The sequence below is a fragment of the Daucus carota genome, chromosome 1 (genome assembly GCF_001625215.2).
Source record: "Daucus carota subsp. sativus chromosome 1, DH1 v3.0, whole genome shotgun sequence".
In the NCBI taxonomy this organism is placed as follows: domain Eukaryota; kingdom Viridiplantae; phylum Streptophyta; class Magnoliopsida; order Apiales; family Apiaceae; genus Daucus; species Daucus carota.
The window spans coordinates 53,167,972-53,180,701 of NC_030381.2; the positions used below are offsets into that span (position 1 = coordinate 53,167,972).

Genomic DNA, 12,730 nt, shown 5'->3' on the forward strand with positions numbered 1-12,730 from the left:
CCGTGAAACAAAGAAAAGAAGGGGTTCGGACAGCGCCACTTGTTTTTAGGAAACAACTCAAGCAGCTGCCTATGTTATTGGGCCTCAAACGTTAGAAACCAAAACTACAACCTGGCTTTGGTTTCAGACAATTTTAGGTGGTTTCTAGGATGTACGTATGCGTATTCAATGTCTTGGAGTACGGAGAATATGATGAGTAGGAAAGTTCTAGGTCCATGGACCTTGGGCTAGCCACCGTGAAGTCCACATGGGTCAGTCTTCAAGTCATATACGCTAGCCCATCATACGTCACTCAGCCCGGTTGTAATAAATTAGAAAATGATTTAGAATCAAAATTACTATAAAATTTTAAATTCAAAAGTTAATTTGAAATATTTATTTCAGTATTTTATTTTTTCTATAAAATTTATTCATGACACATAAATTATACATAAATCACTTTTCTTATATATTTTGATAATACATTTGTCATTAATTAATCAAAATTATCGAATTAGATATTTAACCACAATACCTATTACTTTAAATTACATTAAGTCATAAGAAGTGATTAACCGGCTCATAATAATCTCATGATAATAAATATTTGTCTGATAAATTAAATTGATTTATCGGATTAAAATTTTCATAAAATCCTGGTCTAAGCCTCCTCGCACATTGACGATCACTCTAAAAGTTAATTTATGATATTTCATTACTGATTTTATAATTATTAGATTACTAGTTTTTTATCTCAAAAAAAAAGATTAAAAATAATCAACAATTTATTGATAAAATATTTGTATAACTAATAAATTCATTTTTCTTAAATTAAACCAAAAGCACCTTTCATCATACCAAAAACACTGAGACTATTTAAAAATTATATTTTTCGAAAGAAGGAATATTATCTGTGCCCGTACAGAATACTTTACACCACTGCAAGCTTAATTTGCACGCGACACTCCTATTTTTATTCCCATCCTCTTCATTACACCCCTCCACTCCACTCCAATCTACACATACATTTGACACACAATCTTGTCTGAAAACCCCAGCAGCGAAAATGTCGTGGCAATCCTATGTTGATGACCATTTGATGTGTTTAACTGAGGAAGGAAACCAGCTCTCGGCTGCTGCTATTCTTGGCCAAGATGGCTCTGTTTGGGCCCAGAGTGACACCTTTCCTCAGGTTTTTATTTAACTTTGATCGACCCCTTTTGTTAGATTAGTTGATTTGGTATTGATTTATGAATCTTTAATTTTACTGTTAATAGCCTTGTGTTAATTTTGGCCTTGATTTGCAAGGTTTTGAAGTTGAAATTCTATTTGTTTAACTTGCTAATTGTTTTAGTAGAATTAGAATTTACATGTCTCGATGGTTGATGATTGTGGATTGTAGATTAAAAAAATTAGTAAAGAGGAGTGAAAAGTGAAATCTAATATGGTACCATTGAAATGGCCTTCAAAAAATTGAATTTTGCATTGTAAATCTTATAAAATAGTTAAACTTGGCTTTATACTTTTAATTGCAAATTTTTGAAATTCATCGATTGAGATTAAAAATAAATGTTGTCACACACCCTTAGGACTTATTAGGAGATTAAAATAAGATATTTATCTCAAGTTAATTTGAATAAATATAGATAATGATTTATCCGTGATACTTGTTGTGCAGTAAGCTGCTCCGTTCTTTTAAAAGAGTAAATACAGAAATCTTGTGCAGTCAATTTTTTTTGTTTAAGTTACCGTTTTTGTGTTTTGGCTGGGATGGACAGGGTTATCTTGAATGGCCGTGGGTCGTTCTTCTATGTGGTGGCAGATATTCCGTCAGTACTAGATACTGACATTATGTTAATGCTGCTTGAAGCATTTGTATTTATTTTAAGATTGTATGATATGGCAGTTTAAACCAGAAGAAATTACGGCAATAATGAATGACTTCAATGAACCTGGATCTCTTGCACCTACTGGCCTATACCTAGGTGGCACAAAGTATATGGTGATTCAAGGTGAACCTAATGCTGTCATAAGGGGAAAGAAGGTATTTACTAATATAATGATTTTTGTAGATTTTCCATAATAGGAGTATTTTTTTTGTCAAAGGACTTACTCTCTGATGGCTTCATGTCACGAAAATATCGTTATATGTATTAGTAATTATACTCGTTGAACTAGTATTATTTAGTTTCTTTGAGTTGCTTGCCTCTTGGTATGCAAGTTGCTTATTATTGTTCCACTTTCATACGACCGGGACGTGCTTTTACAAAGATGCATGCGTTACTAGTGTTAGTAACTCATGACAATGATATATCTCCTTAGAGCAAGTCCAAGAGTGTCTTAGAGGATGCCCTATATAAATAATAAAATATAATGTCCTAGTAGTTTAGGACATCACTTTTATAAATTCACTCCAACAAAAAGCCTTATCCACAAGCCCTATTATTAAAATATTAATATTTTGAATGAAAAAGTAGAGGGAAAAGTAGTGGGGAGAGAGAGAATGATAATATTTTATTATTAAAAGTGAAATGAGGCTCAAGTAGATGAGCCCTAAAAATAGGGCTGAAGTAAGTTGTCCTAGTGATTTAAGGCATCACTAGGACACTGTTGGAGCAATGTTTTCAATCATATGCCTCAAATTATGACTTAGGACATCATTTGAGGCAGCTGTTGGACTTGCTCTTAAACAAGTTCGAGCCCTTAAAAATAGGGATCTTTTGCCAAATTATTACCAGCTATAAGCTCGACCTTTCTCTGCTTTCGAATTCAGCAGTTCAGACTTTAGTGTAGACCTTAATAAACCTTTTGAACAAAACACTTCACTATGAAGTTCAAAATTAAGATTTATTATGATCAAGAAGTTTATGTTCCAAGTCTTTTAACTAAAGCTGTTAAGCAAACTAGGAGCAGCTGAGAAAACTGTTAGAAAAATCTCCCTCTTAAATTATGAGCTTCTTATATATTGTGTAGACAGGGACTCAGATAAGTAGGATTGTTTGTAAATCTTGTACTTCCAATAAATCGCTCCTCATCTTGTTGATCTGGGTTTTCTTTGCTGGTTACCGTTTAAAATTACCTAAAATTACTTTCAGGGATCTGGGGGGATCACTATCAAGAAGAGCAATCAAGCTTTACTGATCGGCATATACGAGGAGCCTATGACTCCAGGTCAGTGCAACATTGTTGTTGAAAGGCTGGGCGACTACCTCATTGACCAGGGTCTGTAATTCCAGTGGTAAGTAAGTAGCTTCCCTTTGTTTCTTCTGTGAATCATCATTTCAGTTTTTCATTTTTTTTTTAAATAATCATTTCAAAATTCTGATGAAGTGTCGGAAAATTAACATTTGCCTTTTCATGATACAGATGGAATCCTATCAGGTGTGTAATTCATGGAAACAACCAGTGTGTGGTTTGCTACTTTTAAAGAGTGGGATTAAATCGCTTGGTTCCAACTCTTTTGCCAATATTGTATTCATCTACCTTTTTTGATTTGTTTTGATTTGAGCATGTCCCTGTGTAAGAAGAGGTTATTTTTATTATAAAAATTGGGATATAATCAACTTTTGGTATATGTAACTTTTCAAAGTAAGAAGTAATTTCCCTAGTTATGGTCTTGGTTTCGAGAATAAAAAAGAAGTGTTGGACTCTTGATTTGCTTAAAGGCATGTTATTAATTTTCTCTCTATGGCTAAACCAGCCATGATTTGACCAAAAACGGCATGGTGCATGTGAAATAATGAAGTGTTTGGAATACAGAACACATAGCATGCGACGTTGTCTTCTGATCTATGAAAATTAGAGTACAAAACATTTTTTAATTTTAAGTGATCACTTCATATGAATATACATTCGCGTATACCTGTGTTGAGAAGGGCTTGGACTTGTTTGATTTAGTGGAGCAAGTCCAGAGAGTTTTCCTATAAATTATTGTTATGTTGTAAATCTTGTAATATATACTATTTAAACTATACAACGATAGAAAAGAAACTATCTTGGAAAGTATAGAGAGAATAGGAGATGGAGAGAGAAAGTAGTTGTATTTCAGAATATTTCAGAATAGAATTCATTTCAACTGAACCAGCTATTTATAGAGGTTGGTTGATGAATCTTCCTAACTAAGATTTGCAATACTTCTAGGTTAAGTATTATGATTCTTCTCGAGTAAGTATAGTAAGTCTTTCTTGATAAGCTATACGAGTCTTCCTTAGTAAGTTTCGCCAGACTTCCTTGATAAGCTTTGCGAGTCTTCCTTAGTAAGTTTCACCAAACTTACTTGATAAGATTTGCGAGTCTTCTTGACTAAGCTTTTGACAATCACTTAATATAATATTTTATAACACTCCCCCTTGATTGTCAAATGCGAGTTATCATAGAGATTGACTGCCTCGTTAAAACCTTGCAAGGAAAAACCCAGTGGGATAAAAACTTTGTCGAAGGAAAAAGAGTACAGTCTCCCCCTGAATAAAATCACTCACATTTTGACATCTTGATCTAGTATACTTCTTAATCTTCGCATACCCCTATTACTTCATAACTTCTCAAATGTTGATGCCGGTAATGACTTTGTAAATAAATCTGCCAAGTTATCGCATGAACGAACTTGTTGTATATCAATATCACCATTTTCTTGAAATTCTTGAGTATAGAAGAATCCTGGCAATATGTGCTTTGTTCGATCTCCTTAGACATATCCTTCCACAAGTTGTCTTAACCAAACACATCTTTTGCTTGCTTCATGAATTTCCAGTAACTCTGTTTGTGATCGCCCAAGATGAATATGTGACATGTATACAACATCTTTTAGTTGAGCCAAAATTGAATCTCGCCAACAGGTTCGCAATAACTGCAATATAAGGGCTCCAAATTGCACAAAGGTAGGAAAATTCAGGTCCGATTGCTTCTTCATCCTGTTTCCTAGGATGAAAGGGATTCTTTTCAACTTCGAGTGATCGAACAACCATTGGCGTGGTTAGTGGATGAGTTTTGTCCATGTAGAACCGATCAAGGACCTTTTCAGTGTAGTTTGATTGATAAAAAAATATGCCTGAAGATAAGTGCTCCACCTGTATACCTAAACAAAATCTTGTCTTTCGAAGATTTTTCATTTCAAAACTCATTTTTCAAATGGTTAATAGCATTAGTAATATCTTCAAAAGTACCAACAATATTCAAATCATCCACATATACAACAATAATAACAAAAACAGTTGGTGAACGTTGAATAAAAATGCAAGGACATACCTGGTTATTAACATATCCATCATTTCAATAATTATTTACTAAGCCTGTTTTACCACATACGACCAAATTGTTTCAAACCATATAATGATCGTTGGGATATAACATAATATAAATGTCGAGGCTTAATGTCCTCTATCTCTAATCCTTCAGGGATTTTTATAAAAATATCACTATCAAGTGATCCATATAAGTATGCTATCACAACGTCCATCAAACGTGTTTCCAAAGCCATACTCATTAGAAAATGAAAAATAACTCCATCCATTACAGGAGAGTATATTTCCTGGTGATTAAAGTTATACCAATCAAGAAACAAAAGTAACTCTATCCCTTATAGGAGAGTATGTTTCCTGATAATCAAATCCAGGTCTCTGAGAGAATTCTTGGGCTATCAACCAAGCTTTATATCTCACAATTTCATTTTCATACAAACACTCATTTATTCCCAACAAGGACTCCACCAGCTGGTGTTTAAACTATAGGTCCATATACATTTCCCTTGCGCAAGGATTGCAATTCTTCATGGATTGCAATTTTTCATTTTGGCCAATCATATCATTGTCGACACTCTTCCAAACTTTGTGGTTCAGGATCGGAGTTCATAATAATATCACATACATATCATCAATCTCAATACTCCCACGATCCAAATATCTCATTGTCGACACTACTCCACACTTTGTGGCTCAGGATCGGAGTTCATAATAATATCACATATCACGGAAAAACATACACATCATCAATCTTAGTACTCTCACGATCCAATAATTTCCATTTATGTACATAACTCATTGAGATCTCATAACTTTCAGGTACCTTTGCTTCTATGAAAGCATTTGCCACTTCTGGGGCATTTGCCACTTCTAGGGCATGTGCCACTTCTGGGGCAATTTCCTCTTCAGGAGGATTTGTTACAGCCACTTCAGGGGCTTGAACCTCTTCAAGAGGCAACACCACTTCAGGGGCTTGAACCTCTTCAGGAGGTAATACCACTTCTGGGGTATTTTATGGAATGGTTGCCACTTCTTGGCAAGTCTAATTAATTTCCGTTGCTTAATACAATAACCTCTACAAGAGGTAATACCGCTTTTAGGGTATATATCAAAAAGCTTGCCGCTTCTGGGGCAAGTACAATCAATTTTTAATTTCACAGTACAATATCATATGTACGAATAGATTTCCCACGCTTCCGGCGTGCTTATTATATTCTAACCAATTCTTCAAGAATTGCTTTATAAATCAGGATTTCAATCCTTACCAAAGCATTAATAGCATGTATGTGTGATAATATGTCTAAAAATCACTAAAAGAATTCGGCATTGATTATCAATATTTTGCATATAAATAACTCTTTGAAGTTATGACCCATATTATTAGTAGATCAATATAATTCAAAACTGATGCATTCGAAGATATCACATAATTTATGCAAAATATTTTCTCCCCCTGATTTAGGGAATATAGATTCACCAAAATGAAAATCAGCATACTGAGCAGAACAAATATCACCAGTTAATGGCTCTAGATACCTTATATTAAACGAAGAATCAAAACCAACATATATACTATTGTGCCTCAGTGTAGTTCTTTGTGACAATGCAATAAGGGCACATTCTTCAATTATCAAAAGTCCCCCACTAGTATCTCTAAAATCTTTTTAATGACCAGTTAACCAAAAGATTGTCTATGACAATCATATGATTCGATTTTATTTGTGAACTACTATTTGACAAGATACTAAATAATTGTAGCTCACATAGCTCTTTACTCTATTGATTATTAAGGCAAGTAATTTGGTAAAGGCATATAAGGGACCATCGAGTTGACGCATCAATAAAGTACCGAAATGTGCCAGAAGATGGATGAATAGGACCACAAATGTCACCTTGAATTCTTTCTAAGAATTTCGGGGATTCAGTTTGAAGCTTAACTAGGAATGATCAGACAATCAAAACTTTTTAAGGAACATACTGAACAAGGAAGTTCACCTTGGGGTATTACCTTTTGAGTTTTAAAAAGGATGTCCCATAGAATCTTCAATAATACGACGCATCATAGATATTCCTAGATGACCAAGACTTTCGTGCCAAGGGAAAAGTAGTTTTGGGTTTGTGACTTTGGGAATGTTGACACTATGAGATTCAATAACTCTTATTCTTGTAACATATAATCCTGAAGAAACTGAGTGAAATTTTTCAAAGACTTTTTTATTGTCAACGGTGTTTAAGGTGATGAGAAAATATTCTTTTTCATTCTCATCAGTAGTTTCAACGTGAAACCATTACAAACGAGTATCTTTATACCTCAATAGGTTTCTAGTTGCCTTTCCAGAGTATAGAGCATCTTATGCGCGTCTTATTTGGCAGAATAAAACTAGCTACCCAGAAACCTCTATTATATATGATGTACCCGATACATTCCAGACATGCAAGTTGGTTTTATTAGTCAACTGTGAAAGTATTTCTAACTTTGTAAAATAGTGTGTGTGGTTGTGCAATCAATAATGCATATATCTTCCATCTCTATACATATATAAATGAAAAACATCTTTTAAAAACACACCGAGTATATTAAACAACAACATGAAACAAGCAGATAAAGAAAATAAGTAAAACATAAAGGTAATAAGTAAAGCAAGACAATACGTATGAAGTCTAGTCCTCTCAACCATAATAAAAGTTAGCACCAGTATCTATTACATTTGAGACCTTATTGATTGGTTCATCAACTAGATTATAATTAGCAAAGTTTGTTTCTACTCTCTTTCCATTATTCTTTTGGATAACCCATAGAGATCAACAAGATGTTAGGTGTGCGATAGGTACATTGCCAATGTCCCTCATATCCGCACCAATGACATATGCCTCGGTTCTCCTCTTCTTGGAGTGCCTTTCTTTTGGCACTTCACGTTGCCATTTCTAGTGGCCTGAGTTGTAACCATCATGTTGCCACTTCAGGTGGCCAGAATGATATATATTTCGAAACCGACTACGGAAATTTCCACGTCCACGGTTCCGTTCATAACCTTATCCTCCTCCATGCCCTTTCCCACGTTCATTCTTCAGGAATGACGTGTTATGTACTTCAGGTAACTGGGCAGAGCCTATAGGAGGTATCTGATGGTTTTTCAATAACAACTCATTCTTTTCAGCCACAAGAAGGAGAGATACCAGCGCGCCATATTTTTGAAAACTTCGCTCTCTATATCGTTGTGCCAGAATCATAGTATTTGGGTGAAAAGTCGATAGGGTCTTTTCAATTATTTGAGCATCAATAATATTTTCACCATACAAAATTAATTTTGAGCTTATCTTGAAAAGAGCAAAATTATATTCAACTACAGATTTGAAATCTTGTAACCTCAAATCAACCAGTCAGAACGAGCATATGGTAAGTGAACAGGTTTCTGGTGATCAAATCTATCCTTGAGATTATTCCAAAGGGTGAGTGGATTTCTGATAATGAGATATTCATATTTTAGGTCTTCATGGATGTGATGTCTTAGAAAGATAATTGGTTTGACATTTTGTTAAACAATGGGGATTATTTTCTAAATCAATAGTGTCCTAGGCTGTTAGCACTAAGGTGTAATATCACATCAAGTAACCAAGATAGATAATTATTCCCAGAAACATCCAAGGCAACAAATTCTAATTTTACAAGGTTTGTCATTCTGAATGTAAAATAAATATTTAAAACATGACCTATCAATATTTCAAGTTAATACAAAAACAATTTAATATCTATACAGTATGATATAACTAAAAAGTTTTAACGGCATTGTCGCCATTAACAAATCAAGCAATAGTAAAGTCATAAGCTATAACGATAGTAATAATCGTAAAATGAGTAGAGATAGATCGTACCTTATTTCTGTGAAAGTCGCAGTATTTAGAGTTGGTTAGATTGTACCTGTTTATGATGTATCTTATCTGGCTTATCTCAGTTTGGCAGAGTCCTTCTTTGACTTATCTCAGTTCGGCAGAGTCTCGTGCTGATAACGTGTTGTAAATCTTGTAATATATACTATTTAAACTATACAACGATAGAAAAGAAACTATCTTGGAAAGTATAGAGAGAATAGGAGATGGAGAGAGAAAGTAGTTGTATTTCAGAATATTTCAGAATAGAATTCATTTCAACTGAACCAGCTATTTATAGAGGTTGGTTGATGAATCTTCCTAACTAAGATTTGCAATACTTCTAGGTTAAGTATTATGATTCTTCTCGAGTAAGTATCGTAAGTCTTCCTCGATAAGCTATACGAGTCTTCCTTAGTAAGTTTCGCCAGACTTCCTTGATAAGCTTTGCGAGTCTTCCTTAGTAAGTTTCACCAAACTTACTTGATAAGATTTGCGAGTCTTCTTGACTAAGTTTTTGACAATCACTTAATATAATATTTTATAACATGTTAAAAATATTCCGGAGCTTTCTTATAAATATCGTCAAAAGAGATGAATTGTCTTCCTTAGTAAGTTTCACCAAACTTACTTGATAAGATTTGCGAGTCTTCTTGACTAAGTTTTTGACAATCACTTAATATAATATTTTATAACATGTTAAAAATATTCCGGAGCTTTCTTATAAATATCGTCAAAAGAGATGAATTACAGTGATTTGGGTGAACATTTATAATTAATGGTCAATTTCTCATTTTGGTCATCTCCTGCCAAGCAGGGGAACTTTAATAATTACACAATTTTTTTTGATATTTTAACTTAACTTAAAATATTTTGACTGATTTAAGTCGGAGTTATATTCGTTCAAAATATTTGTAAAATAAAAATGCCATAAATTAGTCAAATAATGAATAAAAAGGTTTCGGCTTTGCCCCTTAATGTTGTGCTATTCACATATTTTATTAATAAATTTTTAACAAATTTAATACTAATCTAATCATACTTAAAATCTATAATAATACACGAAGATTCATGTCCTAAAATAAATTTTAGGTGGCGGTAAATATCTATTTTGTTTTATGTGAAACTATTACAAATTTGTACCTAAAATAACTTTATAATTAACTTAGCTATTAATATAGTTAATAAATAATAATAATAATATTGGTTATTGAATGTTCTAAATTTTCCTGATTTATTAAATTTTTAATTAATTTTAAAAATTATTAACCATTTATTGTGATTTAATTAAAAATTTCACCGGTTCAGTCAACGGGTCAACCAATTAATTTGGACCTATACGACCAATGTTACGAGGGATTTGCACTTTTATAGACACCATACGTCCATACATACAGAAGTCCTTTTCTCCTGTTCCAAGTGATTGTGTTTTGTTCATAGACTCATAGTCATACTTGACTTAGCTGCGCCCATGGGAATTCCATCAGAGATGAGAGACGCTTGGGCTGCCAAAAGAAAAAACCCTTTCTTTATTGCTTCCCCTTCTGAAGACCAGAGGCTTATCAATTCAAGAAATTGCACCCAAGGTCTTTTTTTCCCGTAAAGATTCAATCTTTATTGTATTTATTTGATAGAAGTTGATTTTTGTGGTGTCTTCTAGTGTTTAATTGTGTTTCTTGATCAATTTTTAGCTTTTTGCTTGATAATGACAATTTCTTGTGAGGTTATGGGTCAGAATTTTTGGGGCAAAATTTTGTATTTTTTGTTGATTTATGCTGTTTAATATGCTCTGTGTAAGTTTTGATCATCTGCGAGTTGTTGTCTAGCAAATTTGGGTATTTGAGACTGACTATGATCTCGAAAGGCAGAACATTCATGATTTGGGGATTTTTCTGGTTCCTGATTGTGTTGATCAGTAATTAGGAATCTTGTGGGACATTTTATAACTCATTTGGTGTTTTCTGTTGTAATTTTGAATTGAGGTCGATTTTGCAAACAGAAGCATAAGAAAAAGGGTATTACTTGTCTTAGACACTGCTGTAAGTTTGGGATTAAACGTTTAGTTGAATTACACGTAGTAACTAGGGTTATGCTAGTATTTACAAATTTCTTGCCATCATATTGGAACTGATTTCATGCTTTTCGGAAAATTTCAGAGGGTGTTCGTGCTGGAGCTAAGGCAGCTTCTATTGCTTGTGTTGTCAGTGCTGTGCCCACAGTATGTACACTTCATAGTTTTTTCCCCTTGAGCTTCATGTATTGCGTCTTTACTCTGCTAAAATATGTAGTAGCCTTTCATTTTAACACTCAAGGATCTATCATACTTCATAGAGACAAGCGGACAAAAATATTATCCCTTATAATTGTATTTTATCTTTGTTTGATTACAGCTTGGGTTTTACTGTTTCAAGTTCATATGCATAGAAACTTGCAATTTACAGTAATTCCGGTTACTATCAGTAGTGAAAACATAGCAATTAAGAGTGTGACTTTCTTCCATTCTTATTTCCAGTTGACTGCTTGTCGCATGATACCATGGGCCAAGGCAAACCTCAACTATACTGCTCAGGCTCTCATCATATCTGCTGGTAAGCTGTCAATACCAACTAAAAAGATTGTATAGTTATTACTAGTATTTATGGAAGCTATTAATACTTATTTGGTTACCTTGTAGGACTCTAGTAGATACGTTTAGCCTCACAGAAATTTTCCCAGTTTTTGTTGAGTGAATTATAGAAGTTGGATCAAAATTTCCCTTTTAAAAAATGTCTAGCAACTGTAGACAACCTAGACATTAGTCAACAAGTTTATGTAACATGATTCTGGAAAAATACAATAGAAGTGTATCATATTTGTAGTTTGATTAAAACTTCTTTTAAGCTAGATATCGAACATCTTTACAAATTGTTCCCTCAGCATATTGTCTAGTACAGTGTTACATAATCTAAGATTACCAACACTGCAAAACATTATTGCAAATAAGTTCTCCTTATTAATGCATATACAGTATATGTGTAGCTTTTAGATATATGACATTAGGCTGACATTGTTTTGTGATGAATAGCATCTATCGCAGCATACTTCATTACCGCTGACAAAACAATTTTGGAATGCGCAAGAAGAAATGCCCAGTATGGGAAGTCAGCTTAGGTTGGAGAAATCCGTTTCCTGTGTTTTTTAATCTTCTGTGTAAAAGTTTGGAAGTTTTTTCCTAATGTTAATTGCAGACGTAGCAAAGAAAAGTTGCTCTCTTCTGTATTGCTATGTTTTCTTTTGAGGATGGGTGAAATCTAGCACAAGGCATAAGATTCCGATCCTTGTGTTTAAGTTGATAGCAGATTTCATGAAATTGCTCCAGAAATGTCCTGAGAAATAATTGTAGTAACCTGTGAAATCAAAACAGTAGATATTATAAGACTATCAGTTTGCGAAGAATCATGACCTTGCTGACAGAATTGAAGGCTTTTTTGTAAAACATGACATCTTTTTTGTAAAACCTCCACGGATTTTTGCTTCTTGGCTAGGAGCTAATCAGTTAAGCACATTAGGTGTGAGCGTGAGACCCATGTGACCTTCATGTTCATATCCATTCCTATGTCATTACAGTATGATCAAATTCTCAGATGCCACAAAACCCACAAATAATG

General features: G+C 33.7%; 2 protein-coding genes across 3 annotated transcripts; both read left to right on the forward strand.

The window, feature by feature from the left end:
- The first annotated feature begins 871 nt into the window (after positions 1 to 871).
- Positions 872 to 3,586, forward strand: LOC108207056 (profilin-1). Of its 2 annotated transcripts, none has more exons than XM_017377546.2 (4): positions 872 to 1,171; positions 1,886 to 2,023; positions 3,075 to 3,217; positions 3,346 to 3,586. In XM_017377546.2, the coding sequence occupies exons 1-3, from the start codon at positions 1,046 to 1,048 to the stop codon at positions 3,207 to 3,209; spliced, it is 399 nt and encodes a 132-aa protein (XP_017233035.1). In that variant the 5' UTR covers positions 872 to 1,045; the 3' UTR covers positions 3,210 to 3,217; positions 3,346 to 3,586. The 2 variants fall into 2 exon arrangements, with proteins under 2 accessions (XP_017233035.1, XP_017233081.1); XM_017377592.2 differs by having other exon boundaries at positions 923 to 1,171; positions 3,075 to 3,221.
- Positions 3,587 to 10,458: 6,872 nt separating this feature from the next.
- On the forward strand, positions 10,459 to 12,399 carry LOC108213538 (early nodulin-93). Its single transcript, XM_017385343.2, has 4 exons — positions 10,459 to 10,669; positions 11,240 to 11,301; positions 11,596 to 11,671; positions 12,148 to 12,399. Exons 1-4 carry the CDS (start codon positions 10,555 to 10,557, stop codon positions 12,231 to 12,233), a joined length of 339 nt encoding a protein of 112 aa, XP_017240832.1. The 5' UTR covers positions 10,459 to 10,554; the 3' UTR covers positions 12,234 to 12,399.
- Positions 12,400 to 12,730: the final 331 nt, after the last annotated feature.